The sequence below is a fragment of the Eptesicus fuscus genome, chromosome 2, assembly GCF_027574615.1.
Source record: "Eptesicus fuscus isolate TK198812 chromosome 2, DD_ASM_mEF_20220401, whole genome shotgun sequence".
Taxonomy (NCBI): Eukaryota; Metazoa; Chordata; class Mammalia; order Chiroptera; family Vespertilionidae; genus Eptesicus; species Eptesicus fuscus.
This window is the reverse complement of record NC_072474.1, coordinates 53,348,833-53,373,902: the sequence shown is the minus strand read 5'-3', so window position 1 is coordinate 53,373,902 and position 25,070 is coordinate 53,348,833. Positions and strand designations below refer to the sequence as shown.

The 25,070-nt window shown below is 38.7% G+C and overlaps 1 protein-coding gene across 1 annotated transcript in view; it reads right to left on the bottom strand.

Annotated features, from left to right (window-relative positions):
- UNC5C (unc-5 netrin receptor C) overlaps positions 1-25,070 on the bottom strand; it is a 395,871-nt gene that overhangs the window by 117,442 nt on the left and 253,359 nt on the right. The window contains exon 3 of the mRNA XM_054723184.1: positions 19,176-19,319. Coding sequence (XP_054579159.1) covers positions 19,176-19,319 — 144 coding nt within the window. The remainder of the gene's footprint in view (positions 1-19,175; positions 19,320-25,070) is intronic.

Sequence of the window (25,070 nt, the reverse complement as noted above, 5' to 3'; positions counted from 1 at the left end):
CCCATTGTCATGATTTTTATACATACAGAGTCCTTATGTACATAAATATTTTCCTCTCTCTTCACAATGAATAATATTAGAGTTGTAATAACTCTGATATCTTTTGATCAAGAGCTCAAAAGCAAGTTTAAAATCAGAATGCTGGAATCCTAAAATCATGAATATAACCTCTTGAGGTAGCTCACACATGAGGCAGGGGAAAGAGTAACTGTTCGAATGAGTCTGGGCATCTCTCACTATAGAATAATGTGGCTATTCTTCAGTTAGAAAATTAAATAGTCTTTTCTGCCCAAATATACCAAGTACCTAGTTATGTATTTATATAGTTATGGTTGCCATTGCAATATGGAGACTTTTAAAAATTATTATAGATGGACACAAAAATGTTAGAAGCTAGCTTATCATTTTAAATACCAACGTTAAAAAAATAAACGATTCAGCCATAGCGCTTTGAAGCAGCACACCAAAAAATTTTATTTCATACTAGTATAATTCAGCTCCTTTCAATAAAAAGTTATTGGAATTTTTATCTACTTCATGTTAATAAAAACTAATGTCTCTGTCCTTTTAACTCATATCCCTGATAAAAACTTAAGAACCTAAAAGCACCATTTTAGCCTGTTGAACTAATAAGTAAAAACCCCAAAGCTCTAGAAGTATATACCTCTGTCTTTCACGGAGCTATCAGAAAGCACCACCTGGAAAATGCACTTAGAAAAAAATCCATTGTTACATACTTGTCATTTTGTTGAATTTCTTGGCAAAAGAAAACCTTCAAGAGCTTAGGGATTGTGAGAAAATTATGAATGTGTGTGGGTCTGAGGTAAGACAAGAGACTTTCCAAATAGTGACAGAATTTCTGTCAGAAGGACTCTTCTCATTGGATTATCAAAAAATGGAGTATATTGTACAAGTGAGCATTGAAAATCCACAGTTATTAAAATGGAAAGTTATCTAAATCATGTCCTTAATTTACACATAAGGAACATGTTTAGCAACTTACTCAAAGCCTCACAGCAAAATAATGGATGCTGCATTAGAACGTGGTGACCCCTGATTTGATACTTCTTTTGCCATCCCCACCCCTTCAACATCTCTTTTGGTTAAGCCATGTCCTTCCAACAGAAACATTAAAAGTACTCCTATTCTTTCTCTTCTGATATTGTAGCTTCTCTGTTCAATCTGCATTAAGATAACAATTTTGGTAAAATACTAACTACTAATAAAAGTAAGAGCAGTAATGAATACATTTTATGGGATAAAAGGTTCCTGACAGAGTATATCTACTTTTTGAAATATAATTCTGAAAACATCCATCTGATGTGGGGGAGAGTGAAGACATGATGACTGGAGTTAGTTCTCAAATAATATTTTGACTCCCTTCTGGTAAAATTTATTAGCATATCACACAATGAAAGCTGAGAATGAGAAAAAGTGAGGCACATATGTATCTAAATAGTCAAAACAAATTACTTTAATATTTGTTAATTATATACTTAAGGTAAACACTCTACTAGGTGCTTAGGAGGAAGATGTGAAAGATACAGAATCAAGACGAGAAAGGTAAGTTGAGATCTATTTATGAAAAGCCTTTCTGCCATGCGAGGGAATGGCAAACCCTAAAAGGTTTCTAAGCAAAGGAAGGAGATCAGATGTCATATTGCCCTCAGTCTGACAGATGGGTTGAGACAGAAAGTAGTTTGGGAACCATCTGAGTAGACCACAAGGGATGATCGGGTCCTCTCATAGTGGACAGAAAGAGGAGAAAGCAAATTCTAGAAATAAAGAGATCACACATTCGAAAGAAGACCTAGGTGTTTGAAAAGTGCCATGAGGCAAAGATAATGCTATATTTTTAGCTATTGCAATCATTAAGTTGGTACCATTATTAAATACAACTAATGAATTGAGCAGAAAAGCGAGGAGAAAAAGCAAATTAATTTTGTCCCATATTCAGTTTGGTGTGTCTGTTTGATATGCAAATGGAAAAGTCCAGTACATCCAGGTTACGATTTCTCAACCTCAGCACTGTTGATGTTTGGCACTGGGTAATTCTCTGTGCATAGTACTTAGCAGCATCCCTGGAATCCATCCATTAGAAGCCAGTAACACCTCTCCCAGCCGTGACAAAATAAATTGCTCCAGACAATTCTATGTCTTCTGAGAGGAAAAAAACAACAACGCACCCAAATTGAGAATCACTGGGTCTAGAGCTTGGAAAAGAAGTCGGAGTAGAAGATTTGTGCTTCATTGTCTAAGAGATAGCTGAAGTACTAGAAACAGATGACATCACAGGGGAAAGGCTGAAGCATAAAAACAACAACAACAACAGAAAACACAGGACACCAGCATTCAAGAGCTGCCAGTAAACATGACATGGTGCAAACCAGGAAGTAGGTGAAAGAAGCAAAGACAAGTGTCAGAGGAACCAAGAGAAAAATAAAGTTTTAAGAAGATGGGAGGCCAACAGGACAAATATAGCAAAGAATCAAAGGGGAGAAGTCATTGGTTTGGGAAATTTAGGAGAGACCGGAGTAGACTCCAAGCTGTGTTGAGGGGTGGACAGGAACTGGGAAAATGACCATTATGAGAAGTTTTGCTCTTTTGTAAAATTTTATGGTGACAAAAGTCAGCAGCACCATTAATGGAGGATGGATTTGAATGATGATTGTTATAATTTTTCTTAAAATATAGTGTAGTTTTTTGGCACAGTTTTTACATTCCTGCCCCGTGAGGGCACATCTTAGGAGGATCCTTGCTTCCTAATTGAGAATACCAGTAATGACCATATGACAGAGGTATGTACTGCAAGAGACAGGTTTAACTGAACTACCGTGGAATACCATATAATTATTTTGTTTTAATGGTTTGACTTCAAACTCACTATAAATATTATCTAATTTCTAAAATGATCTCACATGTAACCCTCCACAAAGCAATACTTCTTCCAGAAAAATCCTTTTAATTCCTGCCATAAAACTTCCTTTCTAGCTTTCAGGTAGAATAATGAGCTTAGAAAGTATTGTGGCTGCCCAGCACAGCAGCTGCTCATTTCAGTATGCCTCCATATTACTCTGCAAGCAGAGGAGGGGTAACGTTCTTAGCATATCCTGTATTGTGGGAAGATGTGATAGAAGGCAGGCCGAATGCCTTGCAGGCAGAGAGAACACACGGGTGACGAATGAGTAAGCATGAAAAACGGACACTTGTCAGCCAGGCATTAGATGTAAAACAGAACAGTTCAGAATAATGTGGGCACTCCTGTCAGGAAAAAAAGATGAATTTCAGCCCTTGGAAGACCTTTATGATTCTAAATTTGTGCTTTCTTTCCATTAGTTCTAGGGCCACTACCAAAATAAGTATAAAGTCCTTTCATTATAACCTAGATGACTTTTGCAAAGTCAACTTGCCTACCTCTGATTTTGTCATTGATTCCACCAATTAAAAGAAAAAACAGCTTTGTCATAGGCATGCGATTAGAGAGCTGTTTACTTAGGAACATGAATATTGGCTTACTAAATCCATAAAGAGAAATCCAATTAGCAGGTGTAGAATTAGGCCCGAAATGATAAGGATTTCTATTTACCATTTACACAGTAATCAAAGAAAGGCTTTTAGAACACAAACACATGTGTGGGTGCAAACAATGTCTCTTTTTCTATTAGAGAATTCTGATGCATTCGATGATTTTTTTGCACAATAATAACACTACAGTTACAAATTATTTATGATGTGGAATACCTTAATTCATGGCATTCTCCAAATATGGACTCTGCTCGTAGACAATGTGGTAAATAGAAAGGGAGATTAACCAGGAGTTGAAAGACTTTGTGGCCTTCACCTTCCTCATTTGTAAAATGAAAGGGAATGACTGGGTACTTTTGCAGGTCTCCTTTGTCATAAGAGCATATGACTGAATAGACTAACATATAACATTGGTATATTTTAGGGGGGAAAGCTTATCCTTTGTTAAATAAAACACATTTTGGCTATATCTTTAAGGAAATATACTAATTATCAGTGTCCAATAGTAATAATAGAATAAATTATTATTTTTTAAAATATATTTTTATTGATTTTTAGAGTGAGAGGAAGGAGGGGGAGATAAAAAGAGAAACATCTTTGTGAGAGTGGAACATCAATCAGCTGCCTCCTGCACCCCCTACCAGGGATTGAGCCCATAACCTGGCATGTGTCCTGACCACAAATGGAATAGGCAAAGTTTTTGGTGTGTGGGACGATGCCCAACTAACTGAGCCACAATATCTGGGGCAAGAAATTATTTTGATGCATCTTTGAAGAGAACAGCTAATAATTTTCCTTTCAGGACAATTTTCATGGAATTTTTGGACACTTGGATAGACAGATATGGGTAAGGGTGTGACAATGGGAAAAGGGTGGGTTTCAGAAGATTCAGTGTTACATAAATCAGAAAATTCTTCAGACAAATCCAAGGAAGAATCACAAAAGCAGATGAATCCTATATAATAAAGATGTAATATGCAAATGGTCGTTACCCGACCGTGTAACAACCAGATCACGGATCAGCAGGAGGGTGGGGCAGTGAGCTACAAGTGGGCAGCAGAGAGCTTCAGGAGGGGGCAGGGCAGCAAGCTATGAGGGGGTAAAGGGGGGCACAGGGAGCTACAGGAAGGCAGGGCAGTGGGTGGAGCGCTACTGGAGGGCAGCAGTGAGCTACTGGCGAGCTACTGGCGCACGGATTCATGCGCAGGGCTACTAGTATTAAAGGTTGGAGGGTTATGAATGCATTTGGGATTAGTTTGAGAAAACTAAATTTCTGTCTCCATAGAGAGATGGGAAGAGAAATGCCTACTCAAAACTGCATGCAAGAAAGCCACCATGTCAATGTGAATATTTATGAAATGGGAAGAAAATCACATCCCTGTACCGAACCGACATCCCTCAGGCTACTTTGTTTAAAAACATGTGAAAGGGTGAGTGTGACCTACACTAGGAAAGTTGAGGGTAGACAGGCCACAGCTAGAGTACAATGGGTCTTACTACCATCCAAGCTCCCCTGAGCCCTGCTGAGTTTGGAAGGAAACTAGAGAAAAAATACCAGCAAAAAGGTCTCCCTATGGTGCAGCAGGCAGGTTGGTGATGCTATTGTCTTTGAAAAAGATAATAAACGTGTTCTTACTCCAAGTTTTAAAACATTATTTACATTTATTAAAAATTTACATTTATTATCCCATCAGCAATGCTACTTCATTATGCTGGTCTATTTATTAGAATGAAATATTTTTTAAAAGACAAAATCTTGGCGACATGACAGACTAATACTATGAACACAAGAATTCTCTGATGGGAATATTTCAATAGATATTTCTAGTGGAAATTAAATCTTAAATTCCACATAATAAGATAAATAAAATATTATATTACTAATGTTGGTTGTTTTTGTTTTTAAATCTCAGAGGGTTAGGTGAATATTAAGAGCTAGTAAATCTGAAAATGTTTTGGAAGAATATAAAAGACAAAACACATGTAATAAATAATTACAAGTATTTCTATTTTTATTACTCAGAGAGTCCTGGCATGAAAGATGATTAATAATATGAGTAAATTTTCAGTATGTCATGCTCTTACATAATTTGGCCATATAAGTCATAAACCATAGCATGTTATATTCTTTACTATTCTTATGGAATTTAGGGTTTATTGCTGTGTTTTCCAAATGTGAGTCATGACTCCTTACATATCAATTTAGTGTATTAAAAACCAGCATTAAAATATGAAATTGAATAAATAGAAGATGTCAAGGTATATAATACACAGTATTATTATATACATATATATGTACTAACAGCCAAACACACACACACACACACACACACACACACACACACACACACACATAGATCTGTGTATATTTGTATGTGTGAAGAGATGGGCATTATTTAGTAGATCATGATATAAACATATTTTTTTTTATTGTAGATCACTGTGAAAATTATCTGAAAACAACTGGGAAGCAAAATAACATTGTGGTGGGGAGCAGGATTCAGGTCCTAACTCTACTACTTAATGAGGTGTGTGACCTTGAGCACATTGCTTAACTTCTTCTTACCTTAGTTTATTCCACTGAAAAATGTCTCTGATACTAGGGACTATCATCCTATATAACAAAAGCCTAATATGCTAAGTGTCCAGTCATCTGGTCGTCCGTTCAACCAATCAAAGCATAATATGCTAATGATATGCTAAGGCCGCTCAACCGCTTGCTATTACATGCACTGACCACCAGGGGGCAGACACTCCGACCTGTAGGTTAGCTTGCTGCTGGGGTCTGGCCGGTCGGGACTGAGTGAGACAGGCTGGACATGCCCTGGAGCCCTCCCGCAGTCCCTCCCCAGCTGGCCAACCTCCTGTGTCCCTTCCCAGCCCTGATCATGCACTGGTGGGGTCCCTGGGCCTGGCCTGCACCCTCTCGCATTCTGGGCTGAGGGACCCTCTCCCTCCAAGTGCACAATTTCGTGCACCGGGCCTCTCGTATATAATAAGGTTATATAGGAAGAAGCACCTATAAAATTCTATCATCATGCCTTGAATATAATCTGTGTTCAAAAGAGAGTAATTCCCCCATCTCATCTTTTCCCATGACATTAGTAAATTTTATTATGTTACATAAACATTAGGCATTATCATGCTGACAAATAGTGAAAGAAAACAATTAGGAGTGTGGGAGGACTAATGATTGAAGGTGATATATCACAAAGAGAAACCCAGGGACTACCAGGCTGTGCTTGAAAAAACACACCAAAAAACTGATTTCATCCTTAGGTTGGGCCCTGGAATCTATAGTTTTAAACATGTTTTTATTGATTTAAGAGAGAGAGAAAGGGAGAGGGAGAGAGAAAGAGAAATATCAATGTGAGAGAGAAACATTGATTGGCTGATCAGCTGCCTTCCCCAACCAGGCATCAAGCCCCAAACCTGACCAAGTGGAGTTTAACTGGGGCCCCTTCAGTGCACGGGCGACAACCATCCAACGAAGCCACACTGGCCAAGGCAGAATCTGCAGTTTTAACTGGTCCCACAGATGTGTTTTATGCACAACACTAATATCTGAGAACCACAGATTGACTGACTGCTTACTTATGGAACACCCACAACATGCATGGCACTGTGCTAGATCCTGCAGGCTGTGGGAGGGGGGAGCTTGGGAGCCTGTGGGAGCCAAGCCGACCTGCTTCTGCACTGTGGCTCTTGCCACCTGGTTTACAGTGAGTCCCTACTGGTGTTTCTACAGTGTCAGTAGGACTCCCTTTTGCACAGGACGATGGCTTACATTGTCTAGCACAGGACTTGAAATTTTATTTGTATCTAGAGGCCATACCCGAGAGAATGTTAGGAACAATCTTTTTTTTTTTTTTTTTTTTTTTTTTTTTTTTGCCCAGAAACATGGCACCCACATGATTTGTCTATTATTTTCTAATAGAGACATGGGTATAAAACCAACCCCTTTAACTTTTTCCTCTTGCTGCTCAGCTCTAGTTGTATGTTGCCATACCGGAATGCAGGCTTAGTGGATCACAGGCAGCATATATGATTGCTAACAAAAATTAGTAATGTATCCTATTATGTAAAATTTTAAAATTGTTGTCAACTGCTTAAAAGTTTATCAAAATACCTATATGAGCAAACATTTTTTAAAATATATTTTATTGATTTTTTACAGAGAGGAAGGGAGAGTGATAGAGAGCTAGAAACATCGATGAGAGAGAGAAACATCGATCAGCTGCCTCCTGCACACCCCCCACTGGGGATGTGCCCACAACCAATGTACATGCCCTTGACCGGAATCGAACCTGGGACCTTTCAGTCCGCAGACTGATGCTATATCCACTTAGCCAAACCGGCTTCGGCTGAGCAAACATTTTAAGGGGCAAAAAGTTAGTGGGTTATACTGGAAATGTGGACTGCCATGTTGAGGTATTGGTCTAGCACAGTGGTCGGCAAACTCATTAGTCAACAGAGCCAAATATCAACAGTACAACGATTGAAATTTCTTTTGAGAGCCAAATTTTTTAAACTTAAACTTCTAACGCTACTTCTTCAAAATAGACTCATCCAGGCCGTGGTATTTTGTGGAAGAGCCACACTCAAGGGGCCAAAGAGCCGCATGTGGCTCGCGAGCTGCAGTTTGCCGACCACTGGTCTAGCAAGTTCAGTGCTGAGGGTGTCACAGTTATATTAATAGCTTTTGCAGCTTCTCTCCCACTTCAGAGATAATCCTCTGGACTTGTCCCCACAGCTCCTCCCCCTTCTGACTTTGAGACACTTAATCAAGAAAGCTGACCAAGAGATCTCAGTGGCAAAGCTGTTTCTGTTAGTAGGATAGCATACATAACATATCCTGAATTAGTATTTTATAATTATTAGTTTATGCTCCTTTACTTACTTTCAGAAAGAATGGAAGGCAATAAATGTCAGGACTTCAGAAGATTAAGCAATATTTCTTTTAAAAATGCAAACTATTAGCACCTCTGTCAGGAGAACCGAAAGTTTCTTGATGGCTGAAAAGGCACTTTGTTATTATTCTTGTAATTCCTGATGACTATCTATCTATCTATCTATCTATCTATATCTATCTATATCTATATCTATATCTATATATATCTATCTATCTATCTATATCTATATCTATATCTATATCTATATCTATATCTATCTCTCTCTCTCTCTCTCTCTCTCTCTCTCTCTCTCTCTATATATATATATATATATACATACATATATATATGTCTAAGCGATTATTCGACTGGTAGCTATGATGTGCACTGACCACCAGGGGGTTGATACTGAACACATAGGCATGGAAACATGGAACAGACTGATGAATCTCAGAGGGAAGGGAAGCGGAGGGAGGGCGGGAAGAGATTAACCAAAGATCTCATATGCATACTAGAGGCCTGGGTCCCTCAGCCTGGCCTGCAGGGACCTGGCTGAAACCGGCAGTCCCACATCCCCCGAGGGGTCCCGGATTGCAAGAGAGTGCAGGCCAGGCTGAGGGACCCTACTGGTGCACAAATCCATGCACTGGGCCTCTAGTATGAAATAAAAATATCCCCACATTCTTTTCTGAAGCAATATGTTTATTGCTACAGTTGCTATGTCTGAAAACCTGAAGCTCTTTCATGTACAGAAGTAAACTGTCAAAGGGGATTATGATCTGTGCTCAATTCTTGTTTTTAGAGTAGGAATGGCTGCCTTCCCTTTCGGCTAGTGTGCCCATAAGTAATCAATCATGATATTCTTCTCTGGACTCAGCCTCAGGATCCTCCCCTGTGTGGGCCCCTGGGAGGCCACAGCTGAGCAGCAGTTAGCATTCAAGATGTGGTACATTTGCATCCGCAACCTAACGTTCACTGTCCAGAACTTCCTGATGTGGGGTATGTCTGCACAGTTGTGGCTGTCTTTCTATCACATATTACACTGCTGCTAAATTTCACTTCAAAAAGATGAACTAATCCCAGTCCATTGCTTAATTTATAAATTCTAGAGTTTTTTGAGGTCAAATATATCTTGGTTCTTAGCGCATTATACATCCTGAATAAATGCCAAATTCAATTCAATTTCCAAAATTATCTTCCATCCCCTTTACTGAAGGTCTGAAGAAAACAAGTTCTCTTATGGTGCGATACAACGAGGACCTTAAGAAGCTAACTCACTTGTTCCAGATCCCAAGCTTTTTGGAAGTGTGCGACCCCATGATATGGGTCTGCTGAAGGAAGAGTGCTGCTTAGTGGCTTTATTTCTTGTAAATAAATTAAAAAAAATCTTTTGTGCTTTAAAACAACTAATATTTATTTTCTCACAGTTTGGAGGCCAGCGATCTGAAGTCAGTTTCACTAGGCCGTAATCAATGGGTCAGCAAGACTGCTCACTCCAGATTCTCAGAGAGAATCCATCCATAGCTTGCCTCTTCCAGATTCTGGTGGCTGCCAACCTTCCTTGGATTATGGCTGCATCCCTCCAGTCTCTGCCTCTGTGGTCACATGGTCTCCTCTTCTGTCTGTGTCAAGTCGCCCTATGCCTTTCTCTTAAAAGGACACTTGTAATGGCATCTAAGGCCTACCTGGATAATCCACGATAATCTCCCCATCTCAAGATCATTAATTTAAGCACATCTGCAAAAGACCCCTTTTCCATGGAAAGTAAGATTTACTGGATCCAGGGTTTAGGACCATTATCCAGCCTACCACCAGGGGTTAAGAGTATGGAGCCTGGATCCACATGCCTGGCTTTAATCCTGGTTCTGTACTTAATAAGGTTCATGTGCTTTGGTTTTCTTATCCTAAAATGAAGGCAATTCCAGGACAGATAGGGTTATAGCAGAGGTTAAATAAGGTGATACAGTAAACACACAAGTCAGTGCTGTTACATAGAAACCCTCTATAAATGTCCTCATTTAGATAACCACTCCATTCAGTCTCCATCAGTGTAGCTGCCAAAATTTCAGAGTTCATGGTTGTACTGATACTTAAATAAATTAATTACTTTATTTACTTATTTATTTCTACTAAGAGGCCACATTCCATGTATCAGAATTAAGCCTCTTGCCTCCCAAATTGAGCTGGTCTTGACAAAATGACTCTAGATTTCGGGAAATTCTGTACTTAGAAGAGATTCATGTGGAATTATCTGCTGCTGGCCATCTATACTCTGTGACTCAGGCCTGACCTTGCATTAAGCAAGTACAGCTGCTTTACAATGATTCACATTTTCCTACTTTCAAATTATTTTTCAATTAATTCTTCTTCATGCTTAATGAATAGAGGTGCTAAATACATTTTTAACTTTTTAAAAAATTGCTTTAATGTACTTTCAAAGTACTCCTCTAGTGAATAAAATAATTCTATGGTCACATATAGTGATAATACTTGTGTCATTAAAGGGGAAAATGTGCCTTTCTTTTAATAATGGTAAAAGAGGCTAATTATGTTGTCATAGTAGAGTACAACGTATGCTTAAATCACCAGATATGGCTGCTAACAGGAAATCACTGCTGTGAACAGACCAGTACAGCACATTTTGTGAGAACTAGATTAGTCTTCTGTGCTTTGTGAACTTATTAAAAGTGAAAAATGCCTGAGTTTAGGCCACAGAACCTTAAAAAGTTTATCATAGTCTTGTTTTTCAGGAATTGAGCATCTTACCTTTGCTGGATTTCTTTTTAAATCATGCAAATTTTTATTTTTTTCATTTATTTTTAAAATATATTTTTATTGATTTCAGAGAGGAAGAGAGAGGGAGAGAGAGATAGGAACATCAATGATGAGACAGAATAATCTATCAGCTGCCTCTTGCACGCTCGACATTGGGGATCGAGGCCCAAACCTAGGCATGTGCCCTCACTGGGAATTGAACCATAATCTCCTGGTTCATAGGTCTACACTCAACCACTGAGCCTCGCCAGCTGGGTAAATCATGAAAATGTTTATAATCAGAAAGTCTGTAATTTTTAAATGTAAGGAATACAGTATGTAAAAGACAGATGGAATTTTTTTTCCACTTGCTTTTTCTTCTAGAATATTGGAAACTATAAAATAAAGCAGACAAAAGCCAACCAACCAACCAACAAAAACAAACTACATGAAGTTTCCTCTATGGTTAGATAGAAAAGTCAAGAATTGTCACGTTTCTGAAAATCTGCACAATGAACTGGACTGCAAAGGGAAGAGTTTGCTTAAAACTCAGATTTACCATTTCCTAAACAAGTGACTCTGGCAAGTTACCTGCTTCCATGCCTCTGTTTTGCTTTTTGCAGAATACGGATTATACCAGGATCTCTCTCAGGGTTGTTGGGGGCATCGAGAGTGTTAACAGGCACAAGGGGCTTTACAACAGAATTGGGCACACAGTAAGGGCACCATAAATGTTGGCTACTAGGACAGAGAATTTTTAAAAGTTTAATGAAGATGAAACACTTTGATTGATTTCTGTTATTTTGTAACCTCATCTTACCTTTGAAAAAGCTGTTTTTCATGACTCTTAGGAATTTATCACCAAACCTTTTATTATACAACTAGAGGCCCGGTGCATGAAATTCGTGCACGGGGGTGTGTGTCCCTCAGCCCAGCCTGCACCCTCTCCAATCTGGGACCCCTCAAGGGATGTCTGACTGCCCGTTTAGGCCTGATCCCGGTAGGATCGGGCCTAAACGGGCAGTCGGATATCCCTCTCACAATCCAGGACTGCTGACTCCCAACCGCTTGCCTTCCTGATTGCCCGTAACCGCTTCTGCCTGCCAGCCTGATCACCCCCTAACCACTCCCCTGCCAGCCCGATTGATGCCTAACTGCTCCCCTGCCAGCCCGATTGCCCCTAACTGCCCTCCCCTGCCGACCTGGTCCCCCCCAACTGCCCTCCCCTGCCAACCTGGTCACCCCTAACTGCCCTCCCCTGCCAGCCTCATCACCCCTAACTGCTCTCCCCTGCTGGGCTGCCCCCCCCCCACCACAACTGCCCTCCCCTGCAGGCCTGGTCCCCCACAACTGCTCTCCCCTGTAGGCCTGGGTCCCTCCCAACTGCCCTTCCCTGCAGGCCTGGTCACCCCTAACTGCCCTCCACTGCCAGCCTCATCGCCCCTAACTGCTCTCCCCTGCTGGGCTGGCCCCCCACAACTGCCCTTCCCTGCAGGCCTGGTCCCCATAACTGCTCTCCCCTGCAGGCCTGGGGCCCCCCTAACTGCCCTTCCCTGCAGTCCTGGTCACCTCCAACTTCCCTCCTCTGCCTGCCTGGTCACACCTAACTGCCCTCCCCTGCTGGCCTGATTGCCACAACTGCCCTCCCTTGCAGGCCTGGTCCCTCCCAACTGCCCTCCCCTGCTGGCCATCATGTGGTGGCCATCTTGTGTCCACAAGGGGGCAGCCATCTTGTGTGTTGGAGTGATGGTCAATTTGCATATTACTCTTTTATTAGATAGGATAATCTACACCTAGGGACAGAGGTTAGAATGATCTTTAAGCAAATAAGCTGAAGATTATCGGGATGAAGGGTTAAGTTGTGCTGAGGTATAGCTACTTCCTTGCTGCACTGAGGTCATTTCAACAGAGAAATCTCGCGTGAACATAGTCCCTGCAGAAGGGAAGGACCATTTCAGCCATTCTTCTTTATTTCTTGGCTTTGGGGCATTTATAGGACATATTTGTATTCACAGAGTTCTGCTAAAGTTTTTTTCAAATAAGTATTTTAGAGCTAGAACTCCAAATGACATCCATTACAGAGAAGAGGAAGAGAAAAAACACATACGAACCATTCTTTTATAATTCACACTGCATCTTTCATTTCAGAAAAAAAATGATTATATGTCATCACAACATTTTTTAAGGCATGTCTTAAGGATAAATAATAAGAAACATGCCAACGTTATGGATGAGTACCTGACATATCAAAAAGTTAGGACTCTTTTTCTCAGAGTACAAAAAAGAATGCAATGATTGCAGACAAGCTTTTCTGCAAATAAGCCTTTTAGCCATAAACTTCGCTTTTTCACATAGCATAAAAGATTACTTTAATGCCACATTTTAGTCTGGTGGGTTACCAGCTCTTCCTATAGCAAATAAATAAATGATTTCCCCCAAAATATAACTTATGAGACAGTTTTCAATCAATTGGATGTCTAGCTCTCAAAATAAATATGGGCTATAAATGTCTATAGATTTGTGGTCTTCTACAAATCTTGGGACCTTCTATCCATATATAAAAGCAAATATGTTTGGAAAAACATAGATTGATACTATTATAGCATTTAATCTTGAAATAGAAACAACATGATTAAATACTATTTAATATAATAGCTGAGATTTATATAACACAAGAAGAAATTAATTGTTAAAATTTTCTCTTATCTAAAAAGTCTAAATTCTACAATTAATCTCCTCTATTTCAAAATCTGGCTTCTGTAGTTTATAATGGGCTTATTAGGGACTTAAATGGTTGTACAAAGAATCAAACAACACTTTAATAAATAGGTGATTTATTCCAATGTGTTAGCAAGCCTGCTAAGCTCTATCAGGACATTTGGCATTAAACATCTAGATACTTTCATAGTATAATATAAATCTTTCAGAATACCTAGTTAAAGAAATACATTATTTGGCTAAATTCCATAATTAATTAATTTTGTTTTTTGCTAGGTAGAGTAGATAGGAAATGGAAAAAAATGACATAAAAGGCCATGAATAATGAGTTCTATATTTAAAAAAAATCAACACAATAATTCACAAGATTACAGATACATTGAGTGGCCAGATTATTATGATCTCTGAACACATAATAATCTGGCCACTCAGTCTATATCCTATATAATAAAAGGTTAATATGCAAATTGCCCCCTTGACTAGGAGTTCGACCAGCAGGCAGGCCAGCCAACCGCCCATGTCCCCTGCCCCTGGCCAGGCTGGCCGGACCCCACCCATGCATGAATTCATGCACCAGGCCTCTAATATATGTGTGTATACACACACACACACACACACACACACACACACACACACACACTTAGTGGCCAGATTATTATGCATTTAGAGATCCTAATAATCTGGCCACTCAGTGTATATTTAATTGGAGATGCTATTACCACTACTATAGAAAAATCAATTCATTCATTCCTTTAAGATATTTATTAAGTTCCCACAGTGTGCCCAGCATCATTGTAGGCATTTTGAATTATCAGTGGAAAAAAACAAACAAAAATCTTTGTCCATAGGGATCTTACTCTCTAAGGGGGTGGGAATGATAGACCAAAAAGCATAAACATAATAAGTAAATACGTAAGAGTTTAGAAGTTAATAAGTACTATGGAGAAAATAAATAAGCACAGAAGCATAATGAGGGTGTGAAGTGTATGTGTGTGTGTGGCGGGGGAGGAGCACAGAGGCAATCACTTCAGGCTATCTGACGTCCTTAATTCCTTGTGCAATAAATGCATCAAATTCCTTGGGCAATAAAAAGAACAAATGATTAGCATTCAATAGCATCATCACTTTGCCCTATCATATGTTTTCAATTTAATTTCAGTCTTCATTTACTTAGCGCCATCTACATGCAAAAAACTAATTTTAGGTATTGGGGATGTTAACCTTTAACAAATAGACACCCAGATATTTCTGCAGCAAAATAGTTTTTTTGAGAACAAACAATTGCAATTCAGGACATGCAGTCTAATGGCAAATGCAGAGAAACAAAGGAGCGGATGCTCTTTTACAGACTTGGGAGGGTCTACTCTAAATAAAGAGTCCATTGGAGGGCATGGAAAGTTTGAAGTATAATGACTTTTCATTGGCTGAGTTATATCATTCTCCCATTGGCTGAACTGTTATGGGCAAAGAGGAATTTTCTTCCTCCTGCTGAGACGGTAAAGTAGTGTCACTTTTTATCCAAGATTCAAGGCAGGTCACTTCCTGTTGGAGTCAGTTGGGTGCCCATACCTGAGAGTTTTCTCTTCTCGCCTCCTGAATGCATTTTAAATGAAGTTTCTTAATTTTCACAGGGATATAATGAAGAAAATAAAGTGCCTGTCCTTGTGAAGCTTATATTACAGTGATTTACACAGTCAACATGAAAGGGGAAAAAAATAATGATTAAGAGAAGTTTTCTCAAGGAAAAAAATGCAGGCTTGGGGTTAGGAGAATGACAGAGCTGACGTCAGTAGGTTTTAGGTAAATTGGTCAAGGTCTGCACCTTTGTAGAGGTGACCCCAGCCCCCTCCCCTCTGTGATCTTTCTGTCTATTCCAAGCTTCATGCCTCAGGCAAGCTTTTTAATCTCTGTTGGTTTTCAATTTACTCATCTGTAGCATGATGATAATAACACATAGAGTTGTCCCAAGGATGGAATGAGATAATCCATGTAAATGTTGGTCAAAGGATACAAACTTTCAATTATATGATGAGTAAATTATGGCAATGTAATATACAGCATGGTGACTATTGTTAATAATACCATATTATATACTTGAAATTTTCTAAGACAGTAGATCTTAAGTATTGTCACCATAAAAGAAAATGGTACCTAACTGAGGTGAAAAATAAAGTTAATTGGAACAGCGCCTCCCTAATTATCATTATTCTAGAACTCATCTGCCCAATACCAAGCACATGTGGCTCTTGAGCAATTGACCTGTGGCTACTTTTTTTTTAAAATATATTTTTATGGATTTCAGAGAGGAAAGGAGAGGGAGAAAGAGATAGAAACATCAATGTTGAGAGAATCATTGATTGGCTGCCTCCTGCACGCCCCACACTGGGGATCAAGCCCACCATCTGGGTATGTGCCCTTGGCTAGAATCGAACCTGGGACCCTTCAGTCTGCAGGCTGACATGCTATCCACTGAGCCAAACCAGGTAGGGCAACCTGTGGCTACTTTTAATTGAGAAGTACTGTTGATGTAAGCACACCAGATCTCAAGGATTAGTATGGAAAAAAAATTGTGTTTACTAATTGTTTATATCAGTTATTTAGAAAGACTGGACTAAATAAAATATATTTTCAAAATTAATTTTGCCTCATTATTATTTTTTATTTTAATTTTAACTTTTTTGGTTAATCCTCACCTGAGGATATTTTTCCATTAATTTTTAGAGTGGAAGGGAGGGGGAAAGGCAGAGAGAGAAACATCAATGTGAGAGAAACACATCAACCCGTATGTGCCCTGACCAGGGCCAGGAATCAAGCCTGCAACCGAGATATCCATCCAGGGACCCGTCAGTCCGCAGGCTGACGCTCTATCCACTGAGAAAAACTGGCTAGGGCTAATTATTATTATTTTTTTAATCTTTATTGATGAAAGTATTACATATGTCTCCATACCTTACTTTTCTCTGCTCATGCAGGAGTCTCCTCTCATTCAGTCTCTTCCAGCCACTGTGGCCAACGCGGTTTTCTTGGAACTGGCCTGCCTTCTGCCTCAGGATATCCTTCCATACTTCTCCAACTTGCTGTTCCCTCTGCCTGACTCCTTCCCTCTCCTTCTTCAGGTTCCTTCAATTGCCAACTTCTTCCTGAAGCCTTCCTTGAACACCACCCTGTAGCACTGCTTAGTACCATTTCTTGCTTTGTTCATAGAACTTACCAATTGTGTGTACCTGATTATTATTGATTAGATTTAGAGTTTTCCCTTCCTCACCAGAACACAAGCTCCATGAGGGCAGGGATCATCACTTTTGTTTGTTTGTTTGTTTCATACCATACCAAATACCTACAATTGTTCTAAGAAAGACAACATGTTTGCTAAATATTTGTTAAATAATTGACTTTTTACAAATAATGAAGGGAAGTAAGAGAAGGGTGAGATCCTTCAGTATGAACAATTGCTGGGAAGCATAGAAATCAAGATATTTCTTTGTGGTCAGAGTTGGAAACATAGGCTGGATATATAAAACATGAAATATGTAGTTATGGGCTGTGCTGTATCTCCCAAAATTTGTGTGTTGAAGTCCTAGTCCCCAGAACATCGGAATATGATTTTATTTGGAGATAAGGCCTTTCAAGAGGTAATTAAGTTAAAATGAGGCCTTAGGGTGGCCCTAATTCAAAATGACTACTAGGTTTTTTTAAATGTTTTTATTATTGATTTTTAGAGAGAGAGGAAGGGAGAGAGATAGAAAGATGGAAACATCGATGAGAGAGGAAATGTCATCAATTAGCTGCCTCCTGCACGCTCCCACTGAGCCAGAAACCTGGGCATGTGGCTTTACCAGGAATGGAAGTGTGACCTCTTGGTTCCTGGGTCGACGCTCAACCACTGAGCAATACTGGATGAAATGACTAATAATCATATTAAGAAGAGAAATGTGAACCTGGACTGTTACAGAGGACAGTCCATGTGAAGACACAGGAAAGAGGACTATCTACAGGCCAAGGACAGAGGCTTCAAAAGAAATCAATACTGTTGGCATCTTGATCTCAGACTTCTAGCTTTCAGAACAGCAAGAAACCATGTTTCTGTTGTTTAATCCACCTGCTCTGTGGTGTTTTGTTTTGGCAGCCTTAAAACACTAACATAATGATATATGCTATTGTAAGGAATGTTGACTTTTCACACGAGCCCCTGTAAATTTTAAGCAGGGAGAGATGAGATGAGGCCTGGGTTTTAGGAAGATTGCATTTGTGGTAATATGGAAGAAGGTTGGAGGAGGGCAAAGGCTTGAGGCCCAAACACTAACTGGGAAGTATTTACAATGGTTGTGGTCTACATCTGGTGAAGGGAAGGAAGAGGCAAGTATGGAATTGGGGAAGCATCTAAGCCAGGACTGTTGGAAACTTAGTGACACCGTAGAGATAAGTGATATTGACATCTGCCACAAAGAGGGATTTAGAAAAATGCAGACCTGCAAAGGGGTTCAGAGAATAAAACTTGCATGGATTGTAAGTTTTGGTTTCATACTTGAGAAAATTTCTCAAAATGGAACCTTAAAGCAGATTATAGCAGCATTCATGCTACTTAGGATGTGAGTAGTATTCACTGAGAAAAGGAGTCTGCAGAAAGAGCTACAGGCTATATCTCCTTTGGGGGATAATAATAGCATACTAGTATATTAACATCAGCATATTAAAGAATCTGGGAAGTTCCACAATGAAGAAACTTCTATAACTTTGGCCAAAAAAAAAAAAGGGGGGGGGGTATTTTCAACATTGATTTGATTATACAACCCTTTTTGTGAGGCACTGCTGAACCTCTCCCTGAACATGAATACTCTAGAAATTAACACAGCGTGGAAAATAGTGGTAATTTTGATGCAGTAGAACGTTTCCAAAATAAACAGAGAAGCTTTGTCTGGGTAATCTTTGTCCCCAATAGCAAATCTAGTCAACATTGTCTTAAATTGGCAGCATAAACTCATTAAAGGAATATAGTTGGTTTTCCCATAGCCTAATTATTACCAGATTTTCAAAATATCAGAATCTTTTGAAAGTAGCACTATTTTTTTTTCATGTCCCAAAAGGAAAACTACTCAGTGCCTTGAGACAAACAAACAAACAAAAAATAATAATATTCTGCTGACTTAAGGGAAAAGTGTAGCTCAAATGCAGAAATCTGAGAGCCATTTTTGACCAGGTTTCTTTGATGCTAGAGCAGCTGCACTCTAAATTTGCCCACATTCCACCGGCCCCCCAAACCCACAGGGTCCATGCACAATGACTCACATGCGATGCGCACGTAGGCCTTCCGGCTCTTGGTGGTGCCCGCTGAGCTCCAGGCCACACACTGGCACCAATAATCATCAGGCCCAAAGAGTTCTTCCACTTGTTGGCGTGAAATCTCAATGCTCACTTCCCGGACAATGAGACCTAACCAGAGAAAGGAAGATTTAAGTCAGGAGAAGATTTGCACTAAGGAAATACAAAACATCATACCCTGCTTTTTTCCACTCCGTGATCCTTCTTGATGCCGTCGATCAACATCCCAGATATTGCCTCTCATCTCCTCTGATTTTCCTCTGGCTCCAGTAACTTGACTCACAACTTTTTCATTCTCTTATTTGCTTTCTCAAATCTTCTGGATTCATCAGAAGATGAAAGTGAAGATCTATTATTCCACAAAATTACACTTTTCCCCATATGGCCTAATAATCATCCTCCACCAAGTTATCTCCTCCTGTATATTTAAATGTGAACTTGAATTTCACAGCTTCTAAGGATTCTACCTCAATTATATAGGCTGTGGGTAAGAGACCCACATGCTATACTCAGAATTAGAGATCTAAATCTTCCTAAGAAGATTTAGTTCACATAAAATGAGAGAGAACCACCTAAAACTATAATTGTAAGTGCATAAGTTAGAAATATGTATACCTGTACATCACATTTTATCATATCAGCAAGTAATTTATAAATATGTGGTGATTATTTAACAATTAAATTATGTTAGCAGATGTGTTTCAGTTATTAGGCACACTTTTTCTTGAAAGATATAGTAGCCCCAGGTATCAAATCTCTACTATTCTATCCAAAGAATGTATGACTTTAAGGTTTTCAGGCATAATATTTTGAAAGCCCAAATGTTTCTCTATAATTGTAATGTAACCAAAATCCTGTTAAAGATAAAGTGGTCTCCAGCTAAAATGCTCGAGTACTTAGAATTTGTTTCACAGAATTACATAATCCTAGATAACATAAATTGTACTGAGAATCTGGGATTATCATTTTAGGGGTGTTTATCTTGAGGATTCAAAGCCTATTTCAGAGATTCATTCTGCAGTTTGCATCTTTGCACTGAGCAACAACAGAGATCTACAAGATATATGTGTGTGACTGTCAGTTCTCCTAGAGACTGAACTTGCACTTTCCAGATGGAGTGTCTATTGAGAGAACTAACAGGGGCACCCTTGGGGAGTAGAAGAATTTGCTCTGTGTCAAGTATGAGCACAGGAAGAAAGTTTAAACATATTGCTTTCAATCGTCTATTCATTCATTCATTCATTCATTCAACAAATATTTATTATGTATCCATTATATAAAAGACACTGCACTAGGCTGTTGGGAAATGAGAGTAAGATGGTGATTTTCCTCAATGAACTGATATTATTGTGAGGAAGGAACATATTAACTACAGATTGTATAATTTATTATTTAATTATAATTGTGTTCAGTGCTGCAAAGGAGACATATAGGGACACAGAATGAATAACAAGGGGAATAAAAGACCCAACATGAATTATGTTTGTTAAATTATATGGGGAGAGGGATAGGGCATATGGAAAGAAGCAGGAAAGAGAATGGGAAGATTGAGGTCCCGGGAGAAGACAAGCCCCAGACACAGAAAATAATGGCATGGATGCAGCTAGAGATGAGAAAGGGACCAGTTTTTACACAGTCTTGTAGACCAGTGGTTCTCAATGTGGGCCCCAGTACAGCTGTTCTAACATCACCTGGAATTTGTTGGAAATGTGAATTATTGGGTCCCACTTCAGACTCACTGAATAAATAACCTTGAGAATCAGGCCCAGCAATCTGTATTTTAACAAACCCTCCAAGAATTCTGATGCATGCTATAGTTTAAGAACCACTGTTGTATAGCATGATTAGGATTTTTTATTTTTTCCTGAGATTATGGACATTATTAAATTGTTTTAAGCAAGTAGATGATATAATCAGATGAAAATTTTTAAAAATACATATATGATAAGTACAATATATAGTTTAACTGGTTCTTTGGAGTTTAGTGCCTCAAAGTTATGATTTCTTAAAATGTTTGATTATGACTTCTTGGTATAGGTGACATGAAAAGGGTGTCATCTAGAGATTAAAAAAAAAAAAAGGTATCCCAGAACTTACTCTAAAAACCAAGGATAACAGCACTTAGGGAAATGGACACTTACCCAATAAAAGTAGTTGCTGACCCACTGGGGAATAAACATTATTTCCAATCAAAAGCTGATGGGATTTGAGTCACAGGAATGACTAAGCCCTTAGGTTCATTCATGAGTCTCTGAACTGGGATAAAGCCCAGGAAAGTGGGTTTTACAATCCTCAGTCAAGGAAAGACCCTGAGGGGCAAGTGTGTTGTCAAGACTTACTGAGGATACTTAACATTATTTTGAAAATTAGTAATTCTCTTATGTTTATATAATGATCAACTTAAAATTCTTTTTCAAGTAACTGGAATATCCCAATCCCTCACTCCTCTATGAAAAGATTAGTATATATTTTAGCCAATGTCCAACCAACAAAATATCCTCCACAGCAAAAATTCTAATTTATCAGCAAATACTACTTTCCTTCCTCTTTCCTGGCCCCTGCCTAAGCCCCTCATTTTCCTATCTTATTGTAATTATTGTCGTTTTCCTGACATCTAGAAATCCATGCAAAGATGGATCACCGCTTTTCTACCCCTCCCCCCACCTTTAAAAAACTTCCACTTTCTGGTGTTTAATACTTTTGCCTGTTTTACTTGTTTATACCTTCTCTCTTTGTGCAGAAATTCACTTACTGGAAACAAAGCTCTTCCTATAAAGTTGTTGCAGTAATTTACAGTCACCAAAGGGCTGATAAACTTGCTGTCTGTGTTTCCTTAGACCTATTATGGCTCTTTCCAAAATGCAAAGCAGCCACAAATGGGCTCAGGATATTAAAACCACATACACATATTTTCTGCCCCAAGATGATAACTTTAGGTTTCATTCCCCTCACCCCTTTTACTTAAAGCAATTACAGGAAACCTAATTAAATGCTAGGGGAACTTCACTAGGGCCACTGTAACCTTTTAGCTCGAGTACATTCTACTGACCACGGATCTGAAGCCTTTTAAGAAGCCACAGACTGACCCTCCTGTACAGGAATTACTCGTAGTATGAATGTTCTGAATTGTGTGGCCCAGGCTCCCTGTGGGCGCCGGAGTCAAGCACACACCAATTTTCGTCCTCAGCTTCTCAGACGCCCCATTCAGAAGGGGATGGATTACAGTTGTGTACAGTTGTCCTACCACAAGCTCAAAGATTACATTCCAAATTTTGGTCAACAACACAAGAACAAGAAAGAACTGAACACAGAGTAATTAAACACAGCTTAGAATGCCTTAGAAACTGCTGCATTACTCAAATTCTGAGCTACTTGGTTACATACCACCTTTTCATTACCACAGGTACATTCATTCCGGGCCTATCCCATTTCGCTCATCAAACCAGAGGCTAGTGGTGTGGGTAAAAGCAGGTAATATCCTTTCTCTCTGAAAGTAAAATTGCAAATCTGCTTGAAGTCTTGAGACAGAAAAAAACAAGCTGCCTTGAAATTTGAAATGCCATCAGCATTACTTCCAATGCGGGCTGCTTTGAAGAGCATTTGGGAACTTGAAATTGGTTTCAGGTTATTTAAAGGTGGGGAGGAAATGCTTCAATCTACAGGACTTACTCAAATACAAATGTGTATTTCCCATCACATCTGATAACATCAAAGACTTCCCATCACTGTTCTTCCCTTAATAGTGGCATCTCAGGGAGGCATGTTGTTTGAAGTTTGCAGTGATTTGCTTTTATAATAGGATTCATTGTGGTTTGGGAACCAGAGTGCAGGAAAGTAATTAGCATGGCATACCAAGAAGTCTTATAATGAGTACAAATATGCACTTGTTAATAGGGAGTTTCAAATGGTTTTAAAAATTCAGATGCAAGTGCAACTCTCTGGTTGGATTGTTGTGAGGTTATCCATGATTATGGCAATAAAATCTGCTAATTGACACTTATACCTTATCTCTAGCACAATTTTAATTTCATAAGAGTGGTCAGGCACCAGAAATAGTGCTTTTTTTTTTAAGAGAATACTATAAAGGGATCACAAATACATGATGAATCCTGTAGTATAATTATTTAAAACATGATCCATATTCCCCCAGAAATGTAACCTAAAATGCTTCCAACAGCTATGAAAAGTCAATGAATGTCAAAATTACATTAAATTCCAGTAATGTAAAGATGGGTCAAACTTCACCTACAGGTTTCAGCTGTTCATTTATCTTATTTATTAGGTGATATTTATTTATTTATTTATTTATTTATTTATTTATTTATAAATATTTGTATTGATTTCAGAGAGGGAGAGAAAGATAGAAACATCAATGATGAGCAAGAATCATTGATCGGCTGCCTCTTGCATGCCCCACACTGGGGATCAAGCCCACACCCCGGGCATATGCCCTGACTGGGCATCAAACTGTGACCTCCTGGTTCATAGGTAGATGCTCAACCACTGAGCCACGTTGGCTGGGCTATTAAGTGATATTTTAAAAATCATGCGTCATCCTAAAAGATTTTTTAAAATGTGGCTATTAAATTTGTACCTTCTGATATCCCATGTATGTTTCACTAAAAAGCATCCTAGTCCCACGTTACATTTAGATGCCTGAGTTGTATTTCTCATTCCTCCTAATTGCTTTATCTTTCATCTGGCAAATTGAAGTTCTGAGATATCATGTTCTGCAGAATCACTCCCACCCTCTTCATATTGCGAGAAGAGCTGCAGAGGTCACTGGACAAAATCTCATTATGAGACATTCACAGTTAGGGGTTGGTGGACAATGTACAAAACTGCAGGTAGGGATGTTCTGAAATATATTACATTTTATTGAATTAGTGTGGTCTCTTTTTCATGTTTTCTACCAGAGCCTAATCCTATTAGTTTTCACTAATATGATCTAAAATATGAAACATATCAGTTCTAGATCTCTTAATATAAATGAAACCACACAAAACACCATCATTATTTAAAAGGATGTCATGCCATAAAAACTGACAATTATTTTCACAATTTGTAACTCACTAAAATAATCGAAATGCGATGGCCTGAAAGGCAGAACTTTATAATCAAGACACTGTTTCATGTTACATGAAGTCATCTGACAACCTTTAAACTACATCCGGAAAAGGAGACACTGTGGACACATAATCTACAAACTTTTCTCTGAAATGTTTTCCTCAAATTTTTAATATAATATTTAATATGTAAGTAGACTGTCTAATTAACTAAAATTACTTTGTGTAATTGGGGATTAGAACTTACTGGTGCATTAGATTTATCATGAGTATCATTTTGTTTCAGTTACATTTACTTTCTTTGTGATCCAGATCAATTTACTGAAAAGTTAAAGGATGACACGGCTGGGATTGAATGGTTCAAGGGATTTGTTTGGAAATATTTCATACCTAGGTCATTGACTTGATTCCTTTTTATGTGGTGGTTTCTGGTCACTTAGTTCTGTCTGCATCCTGTGTCCAATGAGGACCTGTGGTTTTTTTTTTGTTTTGTTTTGTTTTGTTACGTTTTTGTTTTGTCTAGAACTGAGAAGAAAATATTCATTGATTGTTCATCTGGAATGAGGAGACTTCTAGAAAGCTATATAGCAACCATATACAAATTCAGTTTTTCCTCTTGAAACTTGAAATTTTAATTGCAAAATAATGTTAAAATTGTGACAAATGTTAAAATATAGTGACAATTAACACCATTTTCCCTTTCCTTTCCAGCCACCATCAAGCTTAGAGATGCAAATATGAAGGGTATTTGGAGTGTGGGTATGCAAAATATTATTTCTTACATATAGAGTTGTAC